This window comes from Antedon bifida, chromosome 4 (assembly GCF_963402885.1).
Source record: "Antedon bifida chromosome 4, ecAntBifi1.1, whole genome shotgun sequence".
Classification (NCBI taxonomy): Eukaryota; Metazoa; Echinodermata; class Crinoidea; order Comatulida; family Antedonidae; genus Antedon; species Antedon bifida.
The window spans coordinates 22746973-22761361 of record NC_136229.1 but is presented as its reverse complement, the minus strand read 5'-3'; the positions used below and the strand labels follow the sequence as shown (position 1 = coordinate 22761361).

General features: G+C 30.3%; 1 protein-coding gene and 1 pseudogene across 1 annotated transcript; both read left to right on the top strand.

The window, feature by feature from the left end:
* The first annotated feature begins 623 nt into the window (after window positions 1–623).
* On the top strand, window positions 624–3641 carry LOC144839675 (G protein-activated inward rectifier potassium channel 2 pseudogene; annotated as a pseudogene).
* Window positions 3642–4702: 1061 nt separating this feature from the next.
* LOC144840372 (G protein-activated inward rectifier potassium channel 3-like) lies at window positions 4703–13487 on the top strand. The gene is made up of 2 exons (XM_078696167.1): window positions 4703–6653; window positions 10248–13487. The coding sequence occupies exon 1, from the start codon at window positions 5231–5233 to the stop codon at window positions 6647–6649; it is 1419 nt and encodes a 472-aa protein (XP_078552293.1). The 5' UTR covers window positions 4703–5230; the 3' UTR covers window positions 6650–6653; window positions 10248–13487.
* The last annotated feature ends 902 nt before the right edge of the window (window positions 13488–14389 follow it).

The following is a 14389-nucleotide window of genomic DNA, read 5'->3' as shown; positions in this document are numbered from 1 at the left end:
TTTTTGTAACACACTTGACTGACGTGGTTTAATTACACAGAAGCAACTGTAACAAAGGTAAGTATTCTATTTATTATATAAATTACATTGCCATATAACTTTATCCAAACAGTTTTCACCAATTTATGTGAGATTAATTATGTCATTTAAATAGAAAATGTTACTAATAAATACTAAGTAAGGAGGCAGAGACTAGAATCGATGAATGAGATCAAACTTTAGAATCAACAGGTTTGCATTTAAAAATAAATCAAGGTCTTTACATTGTATTAAAATTAAAATATGTAGTGAATTATATTTGAATAACCTATTACCTAAATTCAAAATCTTGTTAATACCTAAGGGAGGCATAAACCAAGTGTCTACATATTTTTCCATGAAAGTTCAACAAGTGTAACCTTTACACAATGAAAACTCCTAATAAAAGCAAGTTTAAACCAACCAATTGCATAAACTGAAAATGCAAACATGAGTTTTAACCTTTACAATATAACAACCATGGAATAACCAATCAACTATTTAAAGTTTAATTTAAGATCCAATCAAAAACACACCCTACTATGAAGTTTACAGTTGCAAAGCTGACACAGAGGGTGGCAGATCAAAGACTCTAACAAGTAGGAGCAAACAAACTCAGTCAGGCGTACAATGTAAAATAGCGTTTACTTTCCTATTGTGAAGCAGATTTCCACAGCTTGGACAAGAATAAAGGTGTTTAAAAATGTCAAACAATAGAATCAGTTCCATGAGTTTAAGTTCAAACCAGTGACATAAGCAACTTCATTTTGTGCAAAGTAACTCTTCGAAAAGGACATACACAGTGAAACGTCAACTGTTTATATTATATCAAATATTATGGATTTATAACTTCTTTAGGAAAAGGAAACTTTCTTTATATCTGATATAAGTTTGAATAGTAGCAAAAAACAAGTTTATTTGTTTGTTGTATGTTATAATTGGAACCTTGACTTGTTGATCGTTATTGAAAACTGCCTTTCATATGGTTTATTTGTTATTTGATTTAACATGACTTGGAACTATATGTACTGTACAGAGAAGCTACAATTTACTCATGAATGGATTGAATACACTGTACTGTAGGAGAGGATAAGAATATACTTGTACTTGATGTTAACAAACTGCCAAGTGAATAAAAAACACTTCTGCAACTCCAAGTCTACTAAGTTTCCTTAGCTTCCAAACACGCTTTCTTGATTACATTGATTATCCAGTAGTTAGATAATCAATCATGGGAAAACCAAAATTGTCACGACTTGTTGATAAAAATGGACATTGTCACGTTGTCTACAAAAATCTACATAACACAAAAAGTTTTTGTAAAGATATCTTCACAACATTGTGTGAGGCAAGATGGAGAATTTTAATTTTATTTTTTGCATGTTGTTACTTGGTTAGTTGGATGTTATTTGCAGTAATATGGTACACTATGGCAAGCGTTAATGGTGACATAGGCTACACAACAAACAACCTTACTGATCTTAATTCATATATACCTTGTGTATATCATCTAGACAGTTTTCTAACAGCATTTCTGTTCTCGTTAGAGACACAGACTACAATTGGTTATGGCTACAGAGTTATTTCAGATGGCTGTCCGCTAGCTCCTGTAGTTGTTGTAATCCAATCGGTTTTCAGCTGCTTTATCAACGCAATTCTATTTGGTTTAATTTTTACCAAAGTTGCAAGACCAAAGAAACGAGCAGTAACATTGAAATTCAGTGATACAGCCTGTATTGCAAAAAGAGATGGCCGTTTATGTCTGATGTTTCTTGTGGCTGACACCAGGCCAACACATCTTTCCAATGTGACAATTCAAGCCAAGTTTGTTTGTTCACGAACAACATTAGAAGGAGAATATATTCCTTTTTATTCATATGACCTGAATCTGAAATCAGAAACTGAAGCTTTGAGTCGTTACCTTTACCTGGCATGGCCTTTGATCATCTGCCATTACATCGACCAGCAAAGTCCACTCTATAACATTTCTAAAACAGATTTATCTAGAGCAAAATTTGAGATAATTCTGCTATTAGAAGGTCTGGTTGAACAGACCGGGTTACAGTGCCAGGCACGAACATCGTATGTTCCATCTGAAATCAAATGGGGAAAACGATTCTCCAATTTAATGATTGATCGTAATGATGACATTAAAGATCACTGCATTGTAAACTTTTCTGTATTAGATAAACTTGAAGACCAGGCTATACCATCCCACAGTGTAAAGTATCAAATGGAGCAAACCAGAGAACCAATGAAAGACGCATTGAAACCATATGAACATGACCACAGTAGTAATCCAATGACAAGTAATGGAGTTTATACAATAATCAATAAAGCATTTGAAGAACAACATCAAAGATGAATGGTTATTATTAATGCAGCCAGCTACTTGTATATCATCAGATTGTTGTTACACTTTCATAACAATCAAATACTGTACTTTATAAAATACTATACACATCATAACTAGAAAAATGTTTTTATTGAGACAGAAGATTTATAAAACTTGACAAACTTTTAAATTGTAAAACTCGTTCATTTTCAATATTTTAATCAGAAATTTATTTTAAAAAAAACATCCTTTTTGCAAAAAAATATTTTATACTATTATAATGTACTTTTATATGTATTTTTTTTATACCATTTTATATTGATAAATATAATGTGGAAGCTAGGATATAAAAATGATTTCAACTGAAATAATTAAGTGTTGAATTAGGATTATGATCTGTCCGCCTGGCAGTAATCCATCCTCCACAATCAAAAACATAGTATGTGGGAGTTTTTAATAATATCGTGGGTTTTTTTTTTCAAACTCAAGATCATTCCACCCTCAACAATAGACCTTTCCTTTATTAGTTTATTGTGTCTAGATTAGGAAAGTTAAGTTCAACAATTAAGTTTAATTTTGTGATCTACAACAGAGTTAAGTTTCTTTTTGTTATTTAACAGTATTAGTGACTCACTTCTGAGATTTGCTATTACGCATAAGTTTAGAAGCTTTCACAGTAGATTAAGTTAAAACATTTAGTTGTTCAACTCAACTACTTACTTACAACTCAATAGTTAAAGATGTAAATAAACAAAGCAAATATTTTAAACAGTAGTTTCTACAAATTTTATAAATAGATCATTTATACAGTGGCAGTAAAAATTTCACATTTAATGTTTTTGGAAAATAAGAGGATGGCATTACGTACAGTAAAATATACATACTGTGGAAAAGGAAATTAATATAATTTACGAATTAAGAATGTAAATAATTGCGCTTTATACTTTTATATAAGATTGACTTGGTATTTAACTAAAAAAGAAATTCTTCCCGTGTTCTTGAAAATATTCAAAAAAAGTTTCACATTCATCTTCCATGACTACATGATTACTGTAAACATTATTAAATTTATACTTTTATATAAGAATGACTTGGTATTTAACTAAAAAATCTTCCCGTGTTCTTGAAAATATTCAAAAAAAGTTTCACATTCATCTTCCATGACTACATGATTACTGTAAACATTATTAAATTGTATTACTTAGTTATAAAGTGTTTTTTAAACAGTAAACATTAATCATAGTAATTAATCAAAGAGTGAACAATAATGATTTTATTTTGTGTAAATACAGAGAAATTTTGTAATAAATAATAAAGAATAAGAACAAAGTAATAAGAATATGTTGTGAACTTTGTTTACATAAGTTAACATTAACTTAATACTTCATTTCATGCACTAACAATGTTTTTGACATATTCCAAAAAGTTACATATTAGATAACAGGATACATTCCAAAAAACAAGAATACCGTCTTAAATTTTCTATTGATTGTATATTTCTTTTTTTTTGTTAGGTAAATCATAGACTTATTGAAGGTTTTAATAATAATAAAGAATAAGAACAAAATAATAAGAATATGTTGTGAACTGTATTTGCATAACAGTTACTTAATACTTCACTTCATGCACTAACAATGTTTTTGACATATTAGGTATTACTAACAGGATACATTCCAAAAAACAAGAATACCATCTTAAATTTTCTATTGATTGTATATTTCTTTCTTTTTGTTAGGTAAATCATAGACTTATTGAAGGTTTTAATCAAATAGCATTCTGTGATCTACAACAACAAAAAAGCAAAGTCACCAACATATGCATTACGTGACAATTCAATACTGCTTCATTTGCATTCGCTACAATTATGAATTTTCTGGGAAAAGTACCGTAATTGATTTTGAATAAAACTTTGTATTGCATGACAATTCAATATTTAGTATCCGTTCATTTACATTGGCCTTTAAATTATCTTGAAAACTTAATTTTTTTTAAAGAACTAATTGATAAAATGACAATCAATTTTTTCCATAAAAATAATGAAAGTTTGTGGCTATGAACACATTTATAGCATCCAGTTGTGTTAATTATGTACATATATGTACATTTTATAAAGTTTATCAGTTTCAACAAACATTGTATTTTATCAGGTTTTGAAATCACCCAGAAAAACAATGCTTTATGATTTTCCAAGGCTAGACGAGTGTGTGAATCAACAAGTGTCATCATATATTTCGTACAACACTCTTCTGATAATTGATAATTTTCACACTTTGCACATCAATAATCAAACCCTGATTGGTTCAATTCAAATCCATATTGAAATCAGTATTTAACAACGATGTAGGGTGGATAAAGTTGGGTAATAGTCGATAAATTGAATCATCAACAAGCAACTTTCGTTGAGCTAGGAAATAATTGTGAGAATATCATAAGATTAACAAGATTTTAGTCTTCATGATAAAACTTAACAGAGGAAATAAGCAGACTGACTCACGTATCTCATATGTGTTTTATTAGGGCTGGTCAGGCACGGATACACCGAACATTGCACAGTTACTGTTTGCTTTAGAAGGTGACTAGAGTAAAGTTATTTTTAAAGTTGTCAAGTTCAATTTACTACACTTCACATTTTTACTATCTGTTATAACGCAATTGTATTGTAATTGTTTAATCTGATAAACTTAAGTACAAGACTGAACTTCGGACTTAAAGATAAGTTTTGGTGGAAATACTAAACAAACGATTAATTAGGTAAAAGGGAAATAGGAACATTAGTGTGCAGTTTGCCTTATGAGTAACAGTCGTGGATCTGACTCCAGGGTGAAAGTTTCAAAGTGAATCAGCTTTGAATAGGAAAGGAAATCAAATCAGGAAACCATGAAGAAGGTTGCTTCCTTTTCTGATCGATGTAGCGTGCAGAGTTACACATCGTCTTCAGAAGAGGACCCACTGAAGAACAGGCCAGTTGATACGCCTGATGCTCAAATGCGAAGAAGAAAATCTCTGATGAATATCGTAAAGCAAGTAAATTGGAGGAAAGGTCGCAACCTCCAGCGTCTTGTGGAAAAAAATGGCGACTGTAATATCATTCATAGAAATGTTAAAAGCCGTAAAATGGACATGGCAACTGACATTTTTACAACTTTTGTAGAAATGCGTTGGAGATGGCTTTTGTTTTTATTTACAATTGGATATTTGATTGGATGGGTTGGTTTTGCAGGAATTTGGTATGGAATGGCATGGCAAAATGGTGATATAGGTTACCTTTCCTGGGAGAATGCTGATGATTACGAACCGTGTGTTAATAATATGGACAGTTTTGGAACGGCTTTCTTATTCTCTCTTGAAACACAGACAACAATTGGATATGGTTTACGTGTAGTCACTCCGCATTGTTGGATGGGGTTTTTGATGGTAATTATTCAGTCTGTGTTCAGTTGTTTAGTGGATGGTATTTTGATTGGTTGCATCTTTGCCAAGCTGGCCAGACCAAAAAAAAGAGCAGTAACTTTAAAATTTAGTAAATGCGCTTGTATCGCAGAACGTGATGGGCAATTATGCCTTATGTTTAGAATAGGAGATATTCGTAGCAGTCACCTTTATGGAGTCACAATACGTGCACAGATGATGCGTCCAAGGATCACACAAGAAGGAGAGTGCATTCCTTTGTTTTGTTATGATCTAGACTTAAAATCCAAAAACCATGACAACAACCTTCTCTTAGTTTGGCCAATGATTATCACTCACCAAATAAATGCAGACAGCCCACTGTATGATTATTCAGCAGAAGAAATAAAAAATGCAGATTTTGAAATCATCATCATCTTAGAAGGAGTGGTTGAACAAACCGGTTTACTCTGCCAAGCTCGTACTTCATACTTACCATCAGAAATTAAATGGGGTGAGAGATTTTCAAGCGCTCTTATGACTCTCTACGATGAATGGGAACGACAGTTTTCAGTGGACTATAAACAATTCAATAAGACGTATCCCGTTTCAGACATGCCCATGTGCAGTGCACGTGAGTTAGATGAGAAACGTTTACAAGAACGTGAAGGTCTTGACTTGGAAAGTTTGCGAGGATATCAACACGGATATCAACACAAACGTCTACTTGATATTAAAACGCAAGAAGCTGTTAAGGAATATAGACCAAATAGCAGACAACAATCAAATGGTTCATGTGAACCTCGTGAAGAAAAAGCTGGCTTAGCATCGATGGAATCACTTGAGCAATTGGAACAGAATATTAGCAATAGTTATTTGAGATCTCCATCACGACAATCAAATGTTTGATGAGGTAAATATTCTTATTAAAATATTTTTTAATAAATAATTGTCACTTTGGCTCAAAATTCAACCTAACAAATTAGCAATTTGGTAGTAGATTTTCTTACTTTCAAAAGTATTAGCTAATGTTTACAGGTTGTAACTTTCCAAAATGTTCCTAGTTGGGTTGCTCATTTTTTAGTGGATAAAAATAAATTTCAAACCCTATAGTGTTCATAAAATAACTCTTTTATACTTAATCAATTGGCAAAAAGTGACCATGAGTTTACAGGTTGTAACTTTCCAAAATGTTCCTAGTTGGGTTGCTCATTTTTTAGTGGATAAAAATAAATTTCAAACCCTATAGTGTTCTTAAAATAACTCTTTTATACTTAATCAATTGGCAAAAAGTGACCATGAGTTTAGTATCTAATTATTTAATGAGAGTAACTTAATCTACTTCCTATTGTAATTCCATGTAATTTCCTAAAATGATAAAATTCATTAAATAAACCTTTGCCGTATATAAGACCATACCATCCAAATTTTTAAAAATTACAATATACAGGTACCAAATTATTATTGATTTTCATAATCATTCATTAGAAGAAGGCTTGGAATAAACATAAAAAACTTGTTTTTTAATTGTTTGATTATAGTGAACTTTAATGTTAAATATTGAGAAAGCAAACACAAAACATTAAACCACAATTGTGGTCAAGATAATTGCAGAGTTTGACACTTTCTTTTTTTACAAATTTTTTTCTAATTAGAACTTAATGAGTTCAAGGGGTTTATTTTTATAATTCAAACATATGCTTATGCATTGTAGGCCAACAATTGAATTTTAGGTCAACAGAAAAATAAAAACATACATGTTCATACTGACTTGTAAAAATCATGGTGCGGCTGTAAAGCTCTGTCTACACTATCAAACTAAATGTGGTGCCCATATGGACATGATGATGTCGTATCACTGCCATATTGGACATATCACTACCATATTTGGACATATCACTACCATATTTAGTCACTTATCACACTTTTTTTGTCAAACTAGTTTGGTAGTACACAATCTCTTTTTAATACAGTATTGAATTTGTGGTTAAAAGACCTTGATGATGTAATTGCGAGGCCTGTACCTCAAAAGCACCTACACTAGTTCGCCCAAGCCGCCGTGGAAAATTCCACTGAAGGAAATGATAACAATATGGAACTATTGAAAGTAGTTGAGTTTTAAGTCACATTTTGTATGACTCTATATTTACGTCATTTCACTCTCACGAACCAACCATTGGTACCAGTAATAATATTTTCATATGTTTTCTATTAGAATATTTTATGTATGTTTTGGTTTTTTTTAAATGTATTATATTTTTATAGTTCATCATCATTAATAAATTGGATGGCTATTAGCGATATTATGAATGATTTTAATGAAATAGGAAAATAAATATTTTATGCTTTCAATATATGTTTGAAAAGCTTAATGCTTTATACATGATAGTAATTAGAAAACCTCAAATACTTTCCTGTCAGCGTTTGTATGACGCATACGAAAGCCAGTGATTATTATTATTGAGGTGATACAAAATGGCACAGTGGATCAATTCATTTATATTATATTGAAAAAAAAAAATTGTAAATGGAAATAAAGATAATTTAATTATTACAAAGGATGCCTTAAATTTCCTAACCACATTCTAAATGAACCCTAAACCCTCAGCTTATAAACTCCATTAACAAAAATATAAACATTACATTTTACTGGCAAACTTAAAATAAACTTTCTAATAAATAGGCAAAATTGATACAGCACATTTTGGACATAATGTAAATAGACAGTGTCTGTTTACTTTTTCTCATGGATATCAAATTAATTTGAACCAAAGAAAATAAATCATTCATAGTATTTTTAAATATAATTTAACCACTAACAATAAATTAAACATAAATTCAGTTGTAAACATGTATAAATCACAAGTATTTAACTAGTAAATTTGACATTGGAATAATAATTTACTAATGAGAACTTCTAGACATGTGACCGTCTGAACTTTCAGCTAATTAATCTGTAAGTGAACTAACCCACATCCTTGCAGTTACATGACTGTTGATTCTTTATCTTTCATAGCATGTTTTTCATAATCCTGTATCAGCATTAAATGATAATTAATATTTTCCCTAGCCCTTACAAAGTGTTTCACTTACATTCCATTAACATAATTTCAACTTTTTTTTACATTTTGTGTCATATAAATGTCAAAATATAATTCTTTTTTGGTCAACTTTTTGCAATTTTGCAGAAAATTTAGGTTATTTTGATGTCACATGTTTTTAATTTAAAAGTCATCATTTTGGCAACGTAATACATGACTTATAAGAAACATTTGACAGTCATGTGAGGGGGAGAAAACAGCCAGGAAGCATAAGATATTTTCAAATATTTCAAACATTATACACTGGCTTAAGGAAACTTATTAGACAAACCAAAATTGTATTTTAAAAACCATATATAGCCAAGTTGTAATTGATATTATACATCACAGTTGGATATCTCAGTGCAACAGGTTAAAAATTGATTATAGAGTATAAAGAGTATGACCTCTAATCCCAATGGCTTACACAACAAGGTACCTAATAATGATGTACTTTCCGGTGTACACCATGCATGTAAAGTCACTTACTGGATTATTTTACCATCTAAAGTAAGTGTGTTATGTTATAATTTGAGGCCTATATTTTTATATAAGCAAAGCAAAAGAATCTTTTTCCTTTTTGTCATTCTTTTTCTGATTTTTCGTATTTGTATCCCATTTTTTTTTAACTGTTGAGGGCCTGATGCATGTCAGCCTTGGCTCTTATGATCAGTCACCCTCATTAAACAAAGTTTAATAAATAATATAAAAAATAAATTTCTTTATTTTTGCTCAACCATGCGCCTAATCTATTGTTCTAATAAATTAATTTCATTTATAAAATTGTGTTAAAATTATTTTCATTTCGAAAATTAGAATAGTTGCAATAAATAAAAATATTACTGGCATGAGTTTCTCCCAATTTTTTACATAGCATATTCATTAAATATGGTCTTTAATTTTATTCCATACTAAAGAAAAAATTTGAGTGAAGAGATCACCATTGGCCTCAATATATATAATACATTGATACAGTATAGGTTTCACCTGAGCCTACAATAAAACTTTGCATACTGTACAGATATAGTACTAGAATTCAAATAAGCTCTTATGTAGAGGGCAGCAGTCATGGTTTTTAACTTTACTATTATTTACAGTAAAGCAAGTCAAAATTAAACATTTTGGGGTTATTCTCACAATCCGCTGACTTGGTAAAACAAAGTCCTTCCAAGGGCAGATCCCAGAAAAAAAAATTGTAATACAAAAGAAAGGACATCACATTAATTCACCATTTAGGGCACTGGGGGTAGCTTGATATGAAATTTATTAAATGTTAGCGCTGTACCTGGAGATCCTGGATCCACCCCTGCCTTTTTAATGCAAAATCTTTCCTTATAATCTGCAAAAATAGGCATGCGCTGCCAACAAAAAAGTTGATGGGTTATATTATAGCAGTCATGTTTTAATTTTTATTTTTTTTATTACAGACACCACTTATGCCAAATTCATATTTGATCAAAACAATACAAGTAGGCCTAAACATCACAGCTGCAATTACCTGCGGAATGATAATACTCACCGATTGATGAAGAATGCTGCTGATTCACTTCTACCATGACAGCAAGAAGTATAAAGATCGCAAACTGTTGGTAATTGTGACGACACCATATATTCTTTGATCACTTCTATCAAGAAAGAAGACATATTTCCAGTCATTTTATACTAAGAAAGTTGTACTGTGTATAACTTTTAATGTGATATGCAATTTACCTGTGAAAATGATTTAGTTTTAGTAATGTGTAGAAGCTGAGGCACTATTAATTATGTTTTCAACATTTTCTTGATACCAGGAGTCAGGTTTATCAAACTTGCTTAGCAAAAATAATCATCTTAACTTTTTTTTAAGTCAATGATCTTGCTTAAGTCATTTTCCAAAATAGCCAAAACAATATTTTTTTCTTAATAAAATCCATTCCTTAAAAAAAAGTTTCAAAAAAAGAAAAAGTTTCAGTTTTTCACAAATAATGCTTTATATTTAGCATAAGCAAAAGATTGATAAATGACAGCCTAGGATATCACATTCAAATGTCATACACATTAGTAAATTGTACTTTAATTTATGAACTTTAAATTGAACACCAAATTGGCTCAGACTAATAAATAATATAAATTGCCTGCTTGCTAATAAGCTGCTCATATACATTTGCAAAATATATATTCAAACATTATAAATAGAAGCAGTACGAGATGCAGATTGATTGATATCATTTGTAAATTATAATGAAACTTGAAAACATACATGTTGTATGTTGTTTATGAACCAATGCTTTGTTCAGCTGGTCTGTTTACAAGCATGGCCGTAGCCACCAGTAATGTTGCGTCTTATTTCAACCTGACCCTTTTTTACTCCAACCCCCAATTTTTCAATTATTTATAATTTCAATTTAATAAGAATATCATTAAAACTGCTCAGTAGTCTCTGAGACTTAGTAGGGACCCTTGACAAATGTACCAGTGACCTTCCTATCCTTCTAAAAAAACGCATCATTTTCATTCTTGTGGCTGCGACCCTGTTATGTTCTAATATGTGTTAAGTGCATGAGTGAAACAAGAAGAAAAAAGAATGAAAATGATTATACATAGAATGCATGATTTCAGAAGTGATGAAATGTTTGAAACATTAAGTATAAAATCACTAGAAGCTTTAAAAGGGGGATCCATGATTTTTTAAACTGGGAAGCACTAAACATATCTAACATATAATATATAATATTAATAGTATGTTCAAAATAGATATCAAAAAGTGGTTCAAAATTTCATTTTTGCTGTCAAAGGTGGGAGTGCTTACCCTTAGCGCTACCACCTGCACCCGTCCCTGGGTATTGGTATTGGTGAAAGTTGATGAAAACCATATCTCCTTTCAAACTAATAGAATAATAGGGAGCTTTCGATTTGCATTGACCGCAGACCAATGACCAAGCTAGGTCAAGTCAATCAATGTGTCGTCGGTCATCGCTAGGACCTAGAAACCACCAAAACTGTGTCTGAGGTAGGACCTAGAAAGTATCAAAACTATTTCAAGGTGAGGAGCGAGGACAAATGTCCGAATACCCCGCATGCGCACAGTTTATAAACATGACATAGTTTGGTTACCAGTCATCACAAATCGAAAGCCCCCTAATAATTAAATTCAGTTTATCATCAATTATTTTAGTTTACTCATGATGATGTACAATACAAACTAATTTAATATCTAGAAGATCAGTCGTTTTAATATCATTTAATTATTATTTGATACATTTATACTATAAATTGCTATTATGATTTATTTAGTAATTTCTTTACAATACATTTTTTTTAATGATCAGGTTTCTTTTCTAAAGCAATTTCAGATAACTATATAATTTATAGAACCATTGATTAGATAGATAAAATAGCAAAACCTTGTTGTCAATGAATACTTTGTTTTTATTATGTACCAAAGGACATGATTTTATTAATTATTAAGGCAGATGAACCAACAATTTTACGTAAAACAAAACAGTTATATGGTTTAAGAAAATATATTATTTGGGCATTTAGTTGAACCATTCCAGTCATCAATGGTAATTCAGGGAACATTTGTGCCAGTATAGCATCCAAATGCTACACAATACCACCTTTATTGCTACGCATCAAATAATATGGCAAACAAATTGCAATACAAAACTATATTGCCTACTCAAATTTAGATTGATCAACAGTTATTAGTAAATATTTCCTGAATCATTTCAAAACAAAAATGCAAGAAATAAAAGCAATTTAAATAATAAATTTCCACTTTATGTGCAAAATGTATACATTTATACCCTAATTAAGGTGAAAGTGCAAATTAAATTAAATTACAAGAGGTTGTAAAATTATTAACAAAATTGTTTAAACTCTTTATTTTTACAGAAACAAAATATATCTAATAAAAAAAAACCAAAAAGGAAATAAATTTTTTAATGTATTGACAAAAATGCATAGAATTTATTGAAACAGTATTGTTTTATGTAAATAGTGTCACAAATATTTGTCAAAATGTTTATGTTGAAAAGTGCAATCATATCAATACTTTGTTAAACTCTCCAGTAAACCTTCCAAAACCTCTGAATAGGAAATTTTGAATTTATTAACATTCACAAAGCGACATAAAAATTCCTATGAAAGTGTGAACAAAATTTATATTCAGGTATATAAGGGCTACAAATTAGGTTTAACATATATTATATTTTTCTACTTTTATCAATCGGATTGCCGTTTCAAAATACAAAAGAATTTTATTACTTGCTTTTTGCCAATTGTGATATTATTGCCAAGAGTCTTGTGCAATTCTTAAAGCAAATAAAGGCCAAATAAAACAAATAGTTCCGTCCATTTTCAAATTTTAAATCCACATGATTTTTCTTCCCATACTTCTTTTTTTATTCTGTTTTAAAGAATCACACAAAACCATCAATTTACCATAGAAAATGAATGATCTCAATCACTAGTTAAAGGATCATAATTCAGCATTCAGCATATAAAAAAGTAGCTATAATAAATAGCCAGGGACCTCATTGAACAAAATAAAAATCTTGGACGTGGAATGGACCTGTTTATTTGGCCTAATATTGGTACTTGATGGCTTCAAATGAATACCTTAAATTGGTGAATAAAAACAAGTATTCTACATTGTAATGTAAATAACTTTTATCTCAATAAACTGTTGCTTGATATATAAATTGTTTTTTGCTCTGTTTTATTTACAGTATTATATTTATGCAACATAACGACCAAAATAACTTGTGGCAATCTTTGCTGTTTTTTTGTTCTTTGCCATTAATTTCAAGTAATTTGTCAAGTAGTTTACCAAGAGTTCAAGCAAACTGTAAACTGCCTAGCTAGTATGTGGTAGTATTACATTTTAATGTATTTATATTTTGTATTGGTTACAGTATATCATTTACATTTTTTATTTATTCAACCGCATTTTTATGAAGTTTTATCGGCCGAACACACACACAAAATTACTTATAGATTTCATTTTTTTAACACATAGAAATCCTAGGCCTATGTTCTATGCAAAACGGATGGGAATAATACGTCCGACCAGGGATAGACCTACACTTGATTGCACGTCATTGAGTAGTTGGGTAAAGAGAGGCCTAGGCTAAATTTGATGGAAAATTCTTATACTTATATGATACGAAAGTTACTTATATCTCTATAATCTCTATTTCAGGTATTGTTGTAAAAACTTACAATTCCATTGGTTGATATCCGCTAAAATGCGGATGACCAATAATATACATAAAGTTTTGGTGGTAGGCTCGGTGGTGCTGCAACTAAGTTTTGAAAAAAGTTTAGTTGTCGTCTGCTTGACTATTCCATTTTCTAATAGGGTTGCTTTAAAAGTTACAAAATGTTGTTTTTATAAATATTACAGTATAAAGAAAATAAATTGATTTAACTAATTTGCAATAAATATATTGTTTATTTAAATTTCTATAAATAAATATCTTTATTAGGTTAGAATTTGGTCGGTTTAAACTCGATTTGATTCCTATCCATTGTTTGGTTCAGATTGTCTTTTGTCTCGGGAGAATACGCCTATAAATATTTAACA